General features: G+C 37.5%; 1 protein-coding gene across 2 annotated transcripts; it reads left to right on the top strand.

Annotated features, from left to right (window-relative positions):
• The first annotated feature begins 3,149 nt into the window (after window positions 1-3,149).
• On the top strand, window positions 3,150-17,425 carry zgc:158270 (uncharacterized protein LOC791213 homolog). Of its 2 annotated transcripts, XM_051122812.1 has the most exons (14): window positions 3,150-3,283; window positions 8,627-8,904; window positions 9,710-9,844; window positions 10,187-10,291; window positions 10,363-10,413; window positions 11,242-11,298; window positions 11,780-11,872; window positions 11,956-12,094; window positions 12,380-12,507; window positions 12,583-12,639; window positions 14,187-14,258; window positions 14,336-14,767; window positions 16,123-16,137; window positions 16,501-17,425. In XM_051122812.1, the coding sequence occupies exons 1-14, from the start codon at window positions 3,211-3,213 to the stop codon at window positions 16,609-16,611; spliced, it is 1,746 nt and encodes a 581-aa protein (XP_050978769.1). In that variant the 5' UTR covers window positions 3,150-3,210; the 3' UTR covers window positions 16,612-17,425. The 2 variants fall into 2 exon arrangements, with proteins under 2 accessions (XP_050978769.1, XP_050978770.1); XM_051122813.1 differs by lacking the exon at window positions 16,123-16,137.
• Window positions 17,426-17,805: the final 380 nt, after the last annotated feature.

Below are 17,805 nucleotides of genomic sequence, written 5' to 3'. Positions count from 1 at the left end.
TGGTGAAAAAAAACAGCATATGCTGGTAGGTGTGTTTTGATGCTGGTTTATGCTGGTCCTTGACCAGCAACATGACCAGCAAAAACCAGCAAAGGACCAGCTTAAACCAGCATCAAAACATACCTACCAGCATATGCTGGTTTTTTCACCAGGGGAGGAACAGATGAACCAAATCAATTGAATCAGTACGTCGCAAAATGATTCGAGCACTCCAATCGGATTGCGTGTGGTGAATCATTTGATTCGCCGGTTGCATAAAAGGTTTAAACTAGTTAGTAAAAGTTAGTATGTAATGTTTTTCTTTAAGATTGTTCCTAAACTACCTTCTAGTTAACTGCTAGTTGGTCAAACTAGTTCTTAAACCACTGTTATAGAGGCAAGCCCTAAGTCCCAATGTGCATACTATCCACCCTATCTGCCCTAAATAGTACTGAAAATCACTACTATCACAGAATTTAGGATGGATAGTAGTGCACATTGGGATGCAGGCAAGGTTTATGCAACTGATCCACAGATCGGAGCTTCGGAGCGAGTTCACGAATCATTTCGCCAATTGAATGATTCGCGATTCGTGCTCTGAGTGCTGATTTGAAATGATGGTTCGCGAATCATTACTCAGATCGGGACTTCTGAGTGAATCTGAATCTTTTTTCCAATTTCTTTTTCTTTTTTTATCATTATTAAACACTACAAAACATCAAACCATTAAGGCATACAGTTATAAAAACAAAACAGAAAGAGAAAGAGAACACACATACAAATCCAGTAAGAAAATTTAGCCATGGATTTATTATAGTAAAAGTGTAGTAACCATGTTTTTTAGTAGTAAAACCATGGTTAATTTTCATAAGGGATGTGTTGCCAGGTTAAAAAATACACTTTAAGAGCACATATAATGAATAGAGATGCAGTTTTTACTACTTTAGGATGAACTGAACTTTGGATAGTTTCCATGTACTTGTCTAGATCAACTTTAAATAAAGAAAAGAGAGGTTCAGAGACAGATGTTTGTTTATGAAGGTGAAATTTGGCTAGCAGGAAACAAATTAACTCAGTTCTATTTTCCTATATTCTCTTTCGAGTAGTGAAACAATCCAAAGAAAAAATCTCTGAAACAGAAAGCAAAGTCACTTACAAAATGAGATCAGATGGACATCAAAAACAGCAGCTCACTTCAGTGTCTGACGTACATTATAATTATGTCCATTCACTCATGAATCTGTTTGATCTCTTCATACTTAAGGAGAGTTTACAAAGTCAGGCATCATTTGTTAGGATTTTCAAGGGTGTAGAATGTAGTAGAGACGCTGTGACATGACCCTAACAATATCCAGACACTACTAAACTGACCCTAGCAATAACTTTAATCAAACAATTAAATGTGTGTTTCAGCTGGTTTCTGCCCTTCGCTGCAGTCGCTGTCCTCGTTTAGTCTGATCTGGTTTCATGAGACGGTTTCTTCAGGTCTTTTCACTGCATGAAGAACACGTGCAGGGATCTGATGCTCTCTGAATGTGTTTCAGGTGTTTCTGTGTGTATCAGTGCAGTGAATCACAGAGATTCTGCCACATGTGGAGTCAGCGCTGCGTCCTGATTGGTCGGTTTCGTCTGCTCCAGCCAATCAGGTTTGTGTCTCTTTATCTCAGCTGTCACTCGTGACCTCATTAGTGTGTGTTCACATCTACTTCATCATGAGCAGAAGACGAATGATTCCTTCCTCTGACCCACTTCATCCTCCTGTAAGTGTGTTCATGCACACGCGTGATCAACAGCTGGAGATGCAGAGCCTTGTTTCACACACACACACACACGTCCATGTTCCTCCACGTGACCCGGCAGCAGGACGTCAGTAATGAGCAGCTCCATTAACACAATCGATACGACTGAAGAGCGATGTGATCTGGATTGATTCTCCAGCCGGACACACACACACACATACACAAACACAAACACACTTCCCAGCATTCATTATAGAAACCAACCAATCATAAAACAGTCCTCTCAATTTCAAAAGGATTTTAAAATTACCATTAGGTAAATAAATTATAATTTATTATGAAATTATTATTAAAGTACTTGCTATTGTGTTTAGAGTTTGTCGTTTTGTTTGTTAAGATTGTGCTCTGTTTTGCACTGCTTAGTCACTGTAATAAATGGCTTAATAAAACAAATTAAATGTAGCAAATAATTAATTTGAATTACTGAATTATTTAAACTTTATTTGTTATTTTAACTTTATTCATTTATTTGTTTTTATTTATATATTTATACATTCATTTATTGTTATATTTAATTATTCAAATGTGTATTTATTTATTTATTTACTTATTTATTTATGTCTTCTCAATTTCAATAGGTTTTCAAATGTTTTAAAATAAGGAGAACCAAACTTGCAAACATTAAAAATGAGTAAAAATAGGAAAATAAATAAACAAATAAATGGCTTGATAAAACAAATAATTTTAAAATGAAATTTAGTAATAATTTAGTTATAATTTTAGTAATAATTTGTAAAATAATGTTCATTTATTTTATATTTATTTCTTAATACATTCATATACATTTTGATATATTTATTCCCATGTACGTAGGGCCATATTTATTCATTTTATATTTATTTATTTATAGTCCTTTCAATTTAAGTGTGGACACAGGAGGACCAAACCTGCAAAAATAAAAACAAAAATAAATAAATAAAATAAATAAATAAATACATGCATTATGTGTGTGTTTGCGTGCATGTGTGAAACAGCAGTTCGGTTTCTGGCTGGACTGAGTTTATATTACACGCCTGGTTTAGTCACATGAGGTGTGTTTCCCGTGTGACCTTTGACCTCACACAGGAAACACAAGTGAAACTGAGATCAGCAGCTGCAGAACAAAACCAGCCATACAAACTGGTGTGTACGGATCACATGAGCTGATCCACATGTCACACAGAACATACAGAATCATCACACACACACACACACACACACACACACACACACACGGTGAGGCCCCTGTGGAATGTGCAGATCATAAGAGCACGAGCAGCATTATTCTCAGCCTCATGAATAATTCAAGTCAATAATTCACCTCTGTGATGAACTCATGCATGCGCACATGAACGCGCCTCTCGGAGCGCGGCCCCGATAAAGGAGCGCGCGGGAGGAGTGTAGCGGCGCTCGTGACGTCAGGCGCGTGCGTTTATTTTGAACGGGGGTCAAGATGGCGGAGGAGAGCAGCTTAAAGCGCCGGAATCACAGCGGGCAGAACTGCACCAGCAGCCGATATCATGAAGGTAAACGCGGCGGAAAACGGAGCGACGGTGCGCGCGTTTACACCGGCGGTGCGCGTTTAACGGCAGCGGGGCGCGAGCGACGCGTTCTGGCCGTTTGTCGGGAGGCGCGAGCAGGCCAGTGATTGCGCTGCGGTAAAATGAATTATAATAGAATTAATTCACATAGAGTCGGAATGAAATAAACGTCACTGAACGACGAGCGTCAGTCGGTTGTAATGAATCTGAGCGCGAATGTGCGGAAACCGTGAATAAAAACCGGCTGAAAATCCGCTCGGGATTGTGATGCTGCAGATGATTCAGATCACACTCTTCATTCACGAGTGTGTGTGTGTGTGTGTGTGTGTGTGTGTTTGGTCCTGTTAAAGCTCTAATGAGCGTGTGTTGTTGTTGTAGGTGATGTGAGAGTGTGTTTGACTGGTTGGTGTTGATCTGAGGACACACGGGGACACAGACACGATATCACCGATATATCACTGATATATTACTGATATATTACTGATATATCACTGATATCACTGAACATAAACTCTGATGGGAATCACTCTCACATCAGCTGATCCTGCTCAGAATCATCTAGAGCTGCTTTACTGTCAGTTTGACAGGCTGTTATTGTGGAAAGATCCTGTTGTGTTTCTGAAACGCTGTGTAAAGGTTGTATAATGGTTTCTATACAGTCCATGTGTTGTGTATAGCTGATTACGTACATTACAATCCCACGTGACTGAAATATGTGTCTATGTATGTACGTGTGTGTATGTATGTGTATATATGTGTGTGTGTGTGTGGTGTGTATGTGTATATATATATATATATATATATATATATATATATATATATACACACACACATACATACACTGTGTGCATAATTATTAGGCATGTTGATATTGTGGTCATATTTTTTTTTTCCCAAGCACATTTTACCAATTCCAAACCACATCAGTCTTAATAACTACTGTTAATTTTGTATTTAATCATTTGTAAGTGATATATAATTGTCCGTGAAGGCTGGAAGTGAAAAACTCCTTATATTCAGGTGCAGAATTATTAGGCATGTTTTCTTTTACAGATAAAATGAGCCAAAAAAGAGATTTAACCCAGACTGAAAAATCCAAATTATTAAATGCCCATGAGAAGAATGCAATACTAATGCATTACAAGAATTTACAAAGTTAAGGCTTGACCACTGGACAGAGAAATGCTTGTTGAGTCTGCATGGTCAGAAAAAACAGATGGAGAAGAAAAGATGCATGTGAACTGCAAAAGAATTAGGAATTAAGGTGAAGAATTAGGTGTGACACCATCAGGAGCCTCTGTACCTCTGATTCAAGAATTTGTCTTCCAGAATCTGGCAGTGAGTTTTGTGAGTTCATTTTAGTCCATCTCTGCAAGTCAGACTTTTCAGGATAGGGGACTAAACATGAACTCCCAAAACTTACTGCCAGATTTTGGAAGATAAATTCTTGAATCAGAGGCACAAGAGGATGTGGTGCTTGTCCTTCAAGAGTCACTCTCAACTTATCTGTCTACAAAGCCTATAAAAAATGTCTTCATGTATTTCACAACACGTCAGCTTGTTATTCTTATTAAGTCAGGGGCATTTTTTAGGATTTTTTACCAAGCAAAGTCTCTGAGAACCTGACACATTGCACTTCTGAAGACTCCAGGTCGGTTGCAGTTCTGGAAAATGGTGGCGCTGGAGACTAAACGCTTCCTGATGGTGTCACACCTAATTCTTCACCTTAATTCCTAATTCTTTTGCAGTTCACATGCATCTTTTCTTCTCCACTTTTTTTTTCTGACCATGCAGACTCAACAAGCAAATTGATTAAATACAAAATTAATAGTAGTTATTAAGATTGTTGTGGTTTGGAATTGGTAAAATGTGCTTGGGAAAAAAATATGATCAGATTATCAACATGCCTAATAATTCTGCACACAGTATATATATATATATATATATATATAAATAATATATTATAATGTATAATAAAATATTTATATATATATATATCTCTGTATATCTGTATATGTGTGTTTGTATACATGTTTATGGGTCGAAGATGTCCATCAGAAGAAATTTACAAAAGTGATTTTATGTCCATAGAAAGCACATTAAATATAAGTAAAGTGTGTACTTTTTAAGGTTTCACATACCTTTTTGGAGAACAAGATGTCTAAATTTGTTTGAAATAATGTTACATTGTCATTCAGTTTAACACAATATTTATGTAAAAATTCGAACAACAAGCTTATTGTGACTTTGGAAGTCAGAATAATTAAAATGTATAAAGAGAATAAGGGAGCATATTAAATTTTATTTTGTTTTAAATGCGTACAAAAAATCTTACTGACAAATTGGCAAAACCCAGGATAGTGGCAAATTTAATTTGTAAATGTAAATTTAAATGTAGAATTATAGATGATTCGTATTTGGGGTGAAAGTGATTCACCTTTTAATATTAATATGTTTTAATATTGATTTTATTATTTTTTTTTTGTAAATATGCCTGACAAGATTGGTACACTGAATGACAGTTTAGGGTGTGTCTTCTGTAAATTAGGCAAAAATGTATGTGTGTGTGTGTGTGTGTGTGTGTGTGTGTGTATGTATGTATATATATATATATATATATATATTTCTTTTTCTTGTCTTGTTTTTTTTTGTAAGTGATGTGACTTTGCTATAGTTAGGCTAGGTCATCCAGTGGTAAGCTGGTACAGTTACTCTGAGTCAGTGCTTTTGTGACGCTGCTGGACTCTTCTGTTTGTGTTAGTGTAGTGTTGCTGTTCTGAAAAACGCTCTCACACTTACCCAGAATCCTCCAGCTGATCACTAGTACTGTAGTGAGTTGTGAACATTCACACTGGCTTATGTCTGTGATACTTCCTTGTGTTGTTGGTCTGAGTAATGTTTGCTCTGTGTTATGAGTTTGTTGCTTCTGTTTTGTAAATACATTTTGTGCTGAAACTTTTTTTTTTTTTTTGTCCAAACTAAAATTCTGCGCATAATGGGCCAAAATGCTGATTTTAAATGATAAATACGGCTTATATTGGGTATGCATGGAGATCTGTGCTTCCCTGCCCCTAAACTAAACTTATATACGTTTTGTATTTATCAGCATAGTTTTATTTGTCATTTTTGTTTAGTTCGTTTGAAGCGCTAAAATAACTTGGAATATAAAATTATGGAATATGGTTGGTTGCTTTGTAAATCAGAATTATTTCAAGGTATTTTGTTGAATCCTCAAGACATAGATGAAGTCGATCAGTGCGGTTTAGTGAACGCAGCACCGTCTTCTAGTAGATCACTCCATTAACATCTCCACTGGATTTCTCTGTGTGAAACTGATCTTGATATGGAGCTTGTGTGGTTTTGTGTGATGTATATTTGATTATAAAGAGTTTGATGTGGATGACAGGCGTGTGTTTCTGCGATTCTCTTCCTGCGTTCTACACGAGACGCTTTAAATAACCTCACCGCATCACTGCGCCTCACTGAAAAACACTGGAAATATCACACCGTGTCAGACCGATGATCCAGATTACCAGAATCACACGAGTTCACTGAAGTCTTCATCAAACACGTTACACACAAATATGAACTAAGACACGCAAACACTAGTGGATCTGTGACGCTTTCTGTTTTCAGTCAATATCTCATCTGACGCTGGATCAGTGTTTTCTGTGTCAGAGTGTGTTTTTGAGGTTAAACTGGTTTGGGCTGGTTTGTGTCTGTAATGTGCGTGTCACTGGGGTTTGTGGGTAACTTTAGACGGGCTGATGTGGGTCACTGCATTCACGCTCTGTTTTGAGGACAAACGCAGTACTGTAGTAAAACCCTCATGTCTCCTCCCTGCTCTCCTTCAGGTTCTCCTGCATGTGCTTTTGCTGGTGGAAAAAACGGGTCAGTGAGGGAGTCATCTGTTTCTGTTCACACACTGATCAGTGATTTACAGCAGTGACCGTGGTAAAAAAAAAAACCCGTTATTTTACACCCACGGGACAGAACTGAACAACTAGATAAGAACCGGTTTAACTCGTCAAACGCTCGTCCACTGGACCACAGCCCTTCACACAAGTGCAAAACCTGGAAAGGGTTAATCGGTCAAATCAAGGTGTTTTGTGTTAAAATGATTTGTAACTAGAATTTTAAAAATGCAGACAAACTTACTTTATAACAAAAAAAGCATAAAACACAGATTCACACAGAAGTAATAGAGCAATAATAGAGAAATAATAACTGAGAGAGATTAAAATAAGTAGAGAAAGAAACAAATAAAATATTTTTATTTTTAAAGTAAAATAAAAAATACTGAATAAAACAAATAGGTACATAAAATAATAAATGTTTATTACAAATAAAAATAAATTGCAAACCAGACAGAAAACACACCCAACTCCCACCCAAAAACTCAATAGTGCTACAAAACAGTAAAATTAGAAAATGAAGACATAAAAACACATTAGTCACCAGTTTAAGGAAAAGAAATAAAAAGGAACCAGATTTTGTCAAATTAAAACATTTCGTCCTGTAAGGTACACCTATTTTTTTCTGAATCTAATGTACCAGTTGAGTCTGTCTGTCACAATTTTTTCAACTATTCTTTAGAAACCAATATATAATATATTGTCTAGTTGAATCATATGAAGTTCATTTGCAAAAACGGGTAACTCGGTTTTCAAAAATCATGTTTTGTCATTGTGCATTCCAATTAGTCAAACTGCAGTTGGGTTATTTTGATATAAAGTACAAAAAACAGCTGGCTAACACAAAATAAAACCATGATAACATCATAAAAAATGGAGTTATCTGTTTTTGCAAATTAACTCTTCATATGTTAAATGTATCTTGCAACAGAAATGTACGTTTTAATACATTATATAAATAATTGCAACCAAACTTAAAATGCATTATATGTAAATGTTTGTTTGTCATGTGTTTAAATGCTTTAAAACACAACAAACGAACACTAATGCACTTTCCAAAGATGTTTGAGTATTATATGTGATTACAGTTATTCATGAGATCAAGTGCGTTATAAGGTTCGTTACATGGCATAATTAATGCATTAAAACAGCTTTATAGTGCATTATATACAAAGGCTTTAAGTTTAAAAAAAAAAAAAAAAAGATGTTGTAGTTTTGGATGCATAACAAAGCAATGAGATGAGTTGTTGCCCATGTTGCACTTCTTGAAGTTTCATTTGGAACAGCCTGTGAACCATCAAGATGTTTTTGTGATGATTATGCCATAACCGTCCACATCCAGCCTGAGCGTGAGCTGGTTTTTGAGCGTGGTGTTTGTGTGATTGTAAAAAGTGATTGTGTGTCTCTGTCTCAGGGCTTTCAGGGGTGGAGGATGTCCAGCGTGAGATGAGCTCCTCTGATCCGGACCAGGAGCTGCTGCTGCTGGACGAGGTGGAGGCGTCGGGACCCGTCCAGATCGTCATCGCGGACGAGGAGAATCACGAGTTCTCTCTGGACGAGGAGGCGCTGGAGCGGATCCTCCTGCAGGAGCACGTGCGGGATCTCAACGTGGTGGTGGTGTCTGTGGCCGGAGCTTTCCGCAAGGGAAAATCCTTCCTGCTGGACTTCATGCTCAGATACATGTACAGCCAGGTCAGAATCAAACCTTCATCACACAGACAGACAATGATCAAAAATACAGCATAAATTATTAAAGAATTTCAGAAATTAAAATGTTTGTTTTCTAAGTGAATATGTGTTAAACTGTAATTTATTTCTGTGATGCGCAGCTGAGTTTTGAGCATCATTACTCCAGTCTTCAGTGTCACATGATCCTTCAGAAACATTCTAATATGCTGATTTGCTGCATTTGTTTGATCAAAAATACAGAAAAAATTGTGGAATAATATTGTAATGTAAAACAGCTGTTTTCTGTGTGAATATCTATTAAAATGCAATTGATCTCTGTGATGCGCAGCTGAATTTTCAGCATCATTACTCCAGTCTTCAGTGTCACATGATCCTTCAGAAATCATTCTAATATGCTGATTTGCTGCTCAACAAACATTTCTGATTATTAGCAATGTGCTGCACAATATTTCTGTGGAAACTGTGGTACATTTTATTAAAGAATCCAAATCATTATAAACTTTCGACCACTATTGTGGTTGATTCATGAGTGAGTCACACACCGACTGTTCATAGAGCAGCTAAAGGCCGATCAGATTTAATCCATTACAGCCGCTTTACTGTGAAACACTGCTGTTTTGTGTTGCTCTGAAAGACTCTTTTGTGTTTCTGTTGAGAGTGTTATTGACTGACCCTCACACTGTGCAGGACACATCAGTTCAGAAAACTCACCCAATCAACCGAACCCTGACATCAGATGGACTCGGTGAACGTGTTCTCCTGTCCTGATGGTCTCACCGCTGGTTCTGTCTGTGTGTCTGTGTCTCAGGGCTCAGATGCGTGGTTGGGTGGAAACGAAGAGCCGCTGACGGGCTTCACCTGGCGGGGCGGCTGTGAACGTGAGACCACCGGCATTCAGGCCTGGAGTGACGTGTTTGTGGTGGAGAAACCGGACGGAAGCAGGGTACAACTCAACCCCGTCACACCGTCTCAAACCCAGCTAGCTCAAATAAAACACTTGATTTGCTACATCACTGATTCCCAAACATTCTCACCAGTCTCTATGAGAATAATGTGTTGATTCATTTATTTTTTGCTCATTTATTTAGGAATTAATTTAGCTGTTTGTTTCTTTTACCTACAACAAAAAGTGCTCTCTTTCTCATTATCCACTGTTTTCCAGTGTCAGGCCGTCATGTTGTTGTTTTATTTTTGATGTGATTTTTACTCTTCTGTGAATCCGTGTGTTTGAGCGAGGTCAGACGTGTTCTGGCTCAGTTAGCCGTGACCGTCTGTGTGTCCGCAGGTGGCCGTGCTGCTCCTGGACACGCAGGGAGCGTTTGACAGTCAGTCCACCATCAAAGACTGCGCCACCCTGTTCGCCCTCAGCACCATGACCAGCTCCGTACAGGTACGACACGCGTCGCGTGCGCATCGCCGAGAGAACGTGCAGTGTCCTGATGCTCCTGTTTTTATGTGCAGGTCTATAATTTGTCCCAAAACGTTCAAGAAGACGATCTGCAGCATCTTCAGGTGAGACGTGCTGCTCGGTGCAGACAGAGAAAACATTGAGCCATGCTTAAAAACATCTGATAGAGATGGACTGAATTATTCTTCACAGATACTGGTGAAATGATCATCAGTATGAATAAAGGATTATTTAAGCATTAAAGTTTGTCATGTAGCTCTAAACACCTTTAATAGGAATGAAATGCTGTACATAACAATATAACTGCTGATCCTGTTGATTTTATTTTTTACTATCACAGAGATGCTATATATATATATATAATATTTTAGTATTTAGTTGTTTTTTTGTTTAGCATTTTTAAAAATTATGCCTTTTTAGTTTTATTTTAATACATTTTAGTACAATTTAAACTAAATTAAAATGAGAAGGAAAAATATTTTAGTTAATGGTTTTTTTTTTTTTACATTTTTATTTTATTATTATTTTTTTTATTTAATTTCAGTTTTAGTTAAGTAGTTAACTATTTTTAAATGTATTTTTACAAGAGCTGAATTTTAGGAAACTGTGTCAAATTAAAAGTTCAACATTTAAAACCTTTAAATGCTTAAATGTCATTTGCGTCTACCTGCAGGAAACTCTGACCTGCTGTGGTTTGATGCTGTGTGTCGCATATTTTTACATATTTCTACAAAGATCAAATGACGAAGAGTCGTCACAGGTGTACTTGACCTTATCGGCACTAGATCTTCAGCATGTCAGAACTGTTTTAACCGTGTCAATGTGTCATGAATCCGCTGAAATGTCGTCATTTCACAGCATTTGAAATAGAATGAAGTGACTCAAGTGTAAAAATGTTTTCTGTATTATAATGTGTGTTTCTGCTGCTTCAGCTCTTCACAGAGTACGGCCGACTGGCCATGGAGGAGATCTACCTGAAACCCTTCCAGGTATGGTGTGTGTGTGAGTGAGCGAGTGTGCAAGAGTGTGTGCACGAGTGTGAGCGAGCATGAGTTAGTGTGTGTGTGTACGTGAGTGCATGAGCATGAGTGCACGAGCGTGAGTGAGCATGAGTTATGTGCACGAGCGTGAGTGCACGAGCGTGAGTGCACGAGCGTGAGTGCACGAGCGTGAGTGCACGAGCGTGAGTGAGCATGAGTTATGTGCACAAGTGTGTGTGCACGAGTGTGTGTGAGCGAGCGTGAGTTAGTGTGTGTGCACAAGTGTGAGTGAGTGTGTGCAAGTGTGTGTGTGCACGAGTGTGTGTGAGTGAGCATGAGTTGTGTGTGTGCACGAGTGTGTGTGAGCGAGCATGAGTTAGTATGTGTGCGCAAGTGTGTGCGAGTGTGCAAAAGTGTGTACGTGAACGAGCGCCTGAGTGTGTGTGTGGTGCTGCAATGACGGCGTGTGTGTGTGTGTGTTGATCCGCAGTCGCTGATGTTTCTCATCCGTGACTGGAGTTACCCGTACGAACACGCTTACGGTCTGGACGGAGGAAATCGATTCCTAGAGAAGAGGTTGCAGGTGGGTCACGTGATGCTGCAGGAATCTGTTTTCTCCCGCTCTTATCTCACATCACGTGTGCTGAATTATGCCGTGATTCTCAGGTCAAACAGAATCAACACGAAGAGCTGCAGAACGTCAGGAAGCACATCCACTCCTGCTTCTCCAACATCAGCTGCTTCCTGCTGCCGCACCCCGGGCTCAAGGTGGCGACCAACCCGCACTTTGACGGCCGGTTACGAGGTGAGAGCGCCGCGTCGCTGCTGCCGCTACACTGCCTTCAAGACGTTTTTCTGCTGATGGCGGGAGAATACAAGACTTCCTCATCACACAAATGCTTGTGAAAGTGCAAATACTACAAAATTCAACATATTAAGTAAAAACACGTGACTGTGACCAGCAAAACAGACACTGTTTTTGAAATCTGCACCTCAGAGTGAATAAGAAACAAGTGTTGGGTTTCAGAAAATGTGAAGCAGGCCAGTGCTATTGATCACTGAAATATAATCAGTGTTTGTGTGTGTGTAGACATCGATAAGGAGTTCAAGGAGGAGCTGGTGAATCTGGTGCCGCTGCTTTTGGCTCCTGAGAATCTGGTGGAGAAGGAGATCAGCGGCTCTAAAGTCACGTGTCGAGATCTGCTGCAGTATTTCAGAGTAAGACGCAGTTCTTCGTTTGATCTCCGTCGTTCAGATGCCTGCTGGGATTGACTGTGTGTCTCTCTGTCTCAGGCCTACATGAAGATCTATCAGGGCGAAGAACTGCCGCATCCCAAGTCCATGTTACAGGTAGAGACGCGTGATCATCATGTCTCATAGAAAATATCAGTTTGGCCCAATCATAAGGTCTATCACATGCATGGCATCTTTTGATTTTGATTATATGCAGTTTATATATCGCTGTTTTCCAAAATAATGTACTTCTGTAATTTAAAAAAAAAAAAAGTATTTATTGAAACTTTATTTTTAAGGAATATCACAAGATTTTGTCCATGTTGTAACAGTATATAATTTTTTTTTTTTTTTTTTTTTTTTTTTTTTTTTTTTGACAAAGTGTTGAACAATAGAGGTTCTATTGTTGAACACTTTGTCAAAAAAATTAAATGATTACATTTTTAAAGATTTTTAACGTTTTTAAAGAGGTTTACCTTTTAAAAGATTAATAAAATTGTTAAAGTTTCAGTCACTGATTAACACCATTGTTGATTATTAATGTGTTTTAAATCATAAAAAAAAAAAAAAACCAAAATTCTAAAAAAAAAAAAAAAAATGTTAAAACAGACAACGCAACATTTCTGGGAAAAAAAAATGTTTCTTTTGTTGTTAAAAGTTGTAATAGATGAATATATTGTTAAAGTTTTATGAATTTAATTTATTAGACATCCTTTTTGATTTATTACAATTTAGTTAAAATTTTTTTAATTATTATTAAATTATTTTGTTTATTACATATTACTATTTATTGTTTATTTGCTTAATTATTTTTAATTTATTGGTTAATTTATTATGATTTATAGTGTATTAATTAATTTATTTATTGCTTTTTTATGTAGGTGTTTATTAGCAGTTTATTTTTATTTTTATTTTTTTTTTGTATTAAATCATAAAAAGCAATCCAGAAAATTCTGAAAAAGTAAAACAGACAACAAAAACCTTTCCTGGAAAAAATTCAATTTGTTTTGTTGTTTAAAGTCATAATAGATTAATATATTGTTCAAGTTTTATGAATTTAATTTAATTTTGATTTACTACAATTTAGTTAAAATTTTGTTACAAATGTTGAAAAATTGAGACTGAAAAGATGACATTTGAAAAAAACAAAAAAAAACAAAACAAAAAAACAACAACCATTTTTTTAGGGTCCTAAACGTGTGATTCATAGACCAGATCAGTTCTAGAATGCTTTGTCATGAGCTCCATGAAGTCTTTCATTATTATAGATATTATGGTATTAAAAGTTTTAATATTTCATTCAGTGTTTGTTATTTTGTTGCTTAATGAGCAGCAGGATTCCCACTGGTCCCAGTTCAGTTTGATCCATAAAATCATCTTAAATGGTTAACAAAAGTCTTCATTAAAAAATGCCAAAAATTGAAGATTCATGAAAAACATTTGACCCCAACACAAAAATTTCCAAAACACATCTGTGTTGAAGCTTTGCATGAGCTTAAATGAGAAATACTGATCAAAGTTGAGGAAGAAATGCATAGTTTAAGCAGCTGTTTGAATATCATGCGAGTCAAACTCCAGCACAGCAGGTGCTGATGAGGGTTGCGATGGTGTTGTTTGTCGGCCGATGGTGACGTGATGCTGTGTCGTTGTTGTCTGTTCCGCAGGCGACGGCTGAAGCCAATAACCTGGCGGCTGTAGCGGGAGCTAAAGACACGTACAGCAGGAGCATGGAGGAGGTACGTCACACACGCGATCACACGATCTCTCAAATGGCTGAAAGGCGCCCGTGACGCGCGTTCCTCCTCGTCCGCAGGTGTGCGGCGGAGACAAACCCTACATGGCGCCGGTCGATCTGGAGCGCAGCCACGCGGAGCTGAAGCAGAGCTGCGTGCGTCAGTTCCGCGGCGTGAAGAAGATGGGCGGCGAGGAGTTCTGCCGCCGCTACCAGGAGCAGCTGGAGCAGGAGATCGACGAGGCCTACGCCAACTTCGTCAAACACAACGACGGAAAGAACATTTTCTTCGCGGCGCGCACGCCCGCCGCCCTGTTCGCCGTCATGTTCGTCATGCACGTGGCGTCGGTGGTGACGGGCTTCGTGGGCGTGAACTCTGTGGCGGTGCTGTGTAACCTGCTGGTGGGCGCGGCGCTCGTGTCGCTCTGCGTCTGGGCCTACGTCAAATACTCAGGGGAGTTCAGGGAGGTGGGCAGCTTCATCGACCAGGTGGCCGAAACGCTGTGGGAGCAGGTGCGCGTCGCAAAACAACTCTCTTGTCTTCTCTCTTATTTCGCAGTTTCCCATTTTCCCCACTTAGAACTGTCATCCAGGTGTATGAAAAACACTGTTTTATGACCTCTCGGAATTTTACGATCAGTCCGAGTTGGTCTGGCACTTCTCAAACACTAAAGGTTTGAACTCTTGATTTGTTTTATGTGAAGAGTTCATTTGCATTAACTCTGTGTTTAACAATTTTTTAAAAATCATGATTTTTTTTAACCTAATCAAAATAACCCTATTTTGATTAGGTTAACAATAACTAAAAAATACACACAAAAAAACCTGAGGTTTTGCAAATGAACTTTTTTTTTTTTTTTAATGTATACATTATCTTTTTTATTATATTTTATATTTATATTATATTTTATTATATTTGTGTTTGTTTTGAACTTTTTTTTTTCCTGAGTAAACTTAAGGCAGATACCAAAAGTGCTAAACATTATTACGTTTTCACAGTGATTGTTTCTGTTGTTATATTATCTTATTTTATTTATTTATTTATTTTTTTATTTTATAAATTTTTCTATTTATTGTTTTGTGTATATTTACATCTTTTTATCTTTTATCTTTTTATCATTTTATTTTGAATTTTTCTTTTCTCCAGTAAACTTTCTAGGATGGCTATTTATTTTTATTTTTATTTATTATTTTATTAAATATTTTATCTTTCTTTCTTTATTTTTAACGTTTCTCCCCCAGTAAACTTTCTAAGACCATTGTCAAAAGTACTATTTGTTTTTAAAATTTGGGTTTATTATTTATTGTTTTGATGTGTATATATATTTTTAATATAGATATTTTTATTTATACATGTTCTTTATTTTATATATATACATTTTATATATATATACAACAAAAAAAAACACATATGTATATGTGTGTGTGTGTGTGTGTGTGCATGTATGCATGTATGTATGTAAACTTCCTAAGGCAGGTGTTCCAACCACTGAATGTTCTCAACTTTTTTTTTTTTTTAATACTGTTATAGATTTAAATGTTTTTATTCATTTTATTAATATATTAAATTATATATATTTTTTTATGTTGAGTTTTTTTTGGTTTTGTTTTAGTACTTTCTCAAAGCATAATTTTTTTAAATGTTCCCCCAGTTGTTGTTGGTTTTTTTTTTTTGTTTGTTTTAGTAATTTAATATAATCTATAGATTATATATTTTTTTTCTTTAAATCTTTCATTTATAGTGAAGACTGTGCTGCTGCCTCAGATTCAGTTTGTATATTCAGTGTAGCTGTGTAGAAAAAAGAAACTTTACACTAAAAGCTTGTGTCTGTAACGTCTCACTCTCTTCTCACTTCATGCTCACGCAGAGGACGCCGAGGAAGGTGAGAGTGACCTCTGACCTTTAGTGACCTCTGACCTCTTCTTGTCAATCACACGTCTGTGTGTGTGTTTGTGTGTGTTTCTGTGTACCTACTTAACCATTTTGGGGACAGGTTTGTACTCAAGTGAGCAAAACCTGACAAAAATGTCCCGTTGGGGATGTCCTCATTTGTAAAACTGCTATAAAAATAAGTAAACAAAGTTTTTTTCAAAATTGTAAAAATGCAGAAAGTTTTTTTTTTTTTTTGTGTGTGTGAGGGTAGGGTTAGGATTGGTTTATAAAATCTATATAAAAGCAATAGTGTGTGTCCCCATTTAGATAATAAATAAATGTGTGTGTTGTTAACACGTGTCTCTGTTTTCAGGTGTTTTCCAAACTGTTTGAGGTTGCGCGGAGCAAAGTGACGCTGAGCGCCGTGATGCCGACGCAGAGACAGAGACTGTCCTCAAACAACAACGTCAAGAAGAGGAACTAGCCCGTGACGCTCACGTTCAGGACGCTCCATGAACGCCGAGGATTCTGGGGGTTTCACGGGCTCTTTCACCAGGTCTCCTCTTTCTCATGTCATTTCTTCCTGTCCGTCTCATCCGTGTTCATGGAGAAGCGTTCGGACTCTGCCGTCTCCGTCCTCGTCTGGACGCTCCGAGCGCGCGTCGCGTGACACTAGAGGACCTAGTTGAGAACGCTGAACTGTACCAATGATTTCACTGTCTCTGCTGTACAGACGAACTTCCTTTGCTTCATCATTCCATCCATCCAGACTCTGTTTCCTGTACAGACGAGGCTTTTTAAACGCTCACCGTAGGGCATGACGTGCGAGATCAACGTGTGTGTGACGCGCTTACACGTGCTTCCTTTGTAGCAGGAGAAAACATGGATTCGTCTTCATCTGCGGGAATGATGCTGTGATTTGTGTCCATGTTGGAGAGAAACACACACACACACACACACACGTGCACCTGTGCACACACTTACACACACACTCACGTGCACATACACACTTGTGAAACACACTCACACCTGTGCAATGCACATGGACACACACACACACACACACACACACACACACACACACACACACACACACAATGCACATGCAAATACTCATGCAACACACACAAACACGCATTAATGCAACACATTCACACACACGTTAAGTTTTATACGGTCTTCATTCATGTCTTCTGCCTTGAGCTTCATCATTCCGGAATGTTTCATTCTTTTCCATTTATAATTATATTTCGTTAATTTATTTTTCAATTTGATTAAAATGAATCACTGTACGTTGACGTGTGGATTGTTTCTTTGTTCAAGACAATCATTTGATGACCGTGTCAGTGTTTGAAGGATTCATTCAGAATGAAGTGATTCACTTTGAGTCGTGAACCGATCGACCGATTCAGAGATTTGAAACTCAACCAGTTTGCTTTGTTTATAATCAGTAATGACAGTAAGTTATGTAACCAGATTACCTTTTTTTTTTTTTTTCTTTTTTCCAAGTAACTAGTAATGCATTACTTTTCAATTTACAAGAAAATATCCTTTTTTATAAGAAGTAACACCAGTTACTTTTTTCACATTATTGATTGAACGTTTTAGGATAAATGTGAACATGCATGAATTCATCTCACTCACAAAAAACAGATTCAGTATTGCTGAGAATGAATAA

This window comes from Labeo rohita, chromosome 11, assembly GCF_022985175.1.
Source record: "Labeo rohita strain BAU-BD-2019 chromosome 11, IGBB_LRoh.1.0, whole genome shotgun sequence".
NCBI classification, from domain to species: domain Eukaryota; kingdom Metazoa; phylum Chordata; class Actinopteri; order Cypriniformes; family Cyprinidae; genus Labeo; species Labeo rohita.
The sequence above is the reverse complement of the archived record's forward strand: the minus strand, read 5'-3'. Positions and strand labels throughout refer to the sequence as shown.

Bases quoted from the DNA above. Each gene is read 5' to 3' on its own strand.
- zgc:158270 (XM_051122812.1), top strand. From the start codon at position 3,211: ATGGCGGAGGAGAGCAGCTTAAAGCGCCGGAATCACAGCGGGCAGAAC. The intron at 3,284-8,626 runs GTAAACGCGGCG...TCTCTGTCTCAG, and splicing joins CAGCAGCCGATATCATGAAG to GGCTTTCAGGGGTGGAGGAT. The intron at 11,873-11,955 runs GTGGGTCACGTG...CGTGATTCTCAG, and splicing joins TCCTAGAGAAGAGGTTGCAG to GTCAAACAGAATCAACACGA.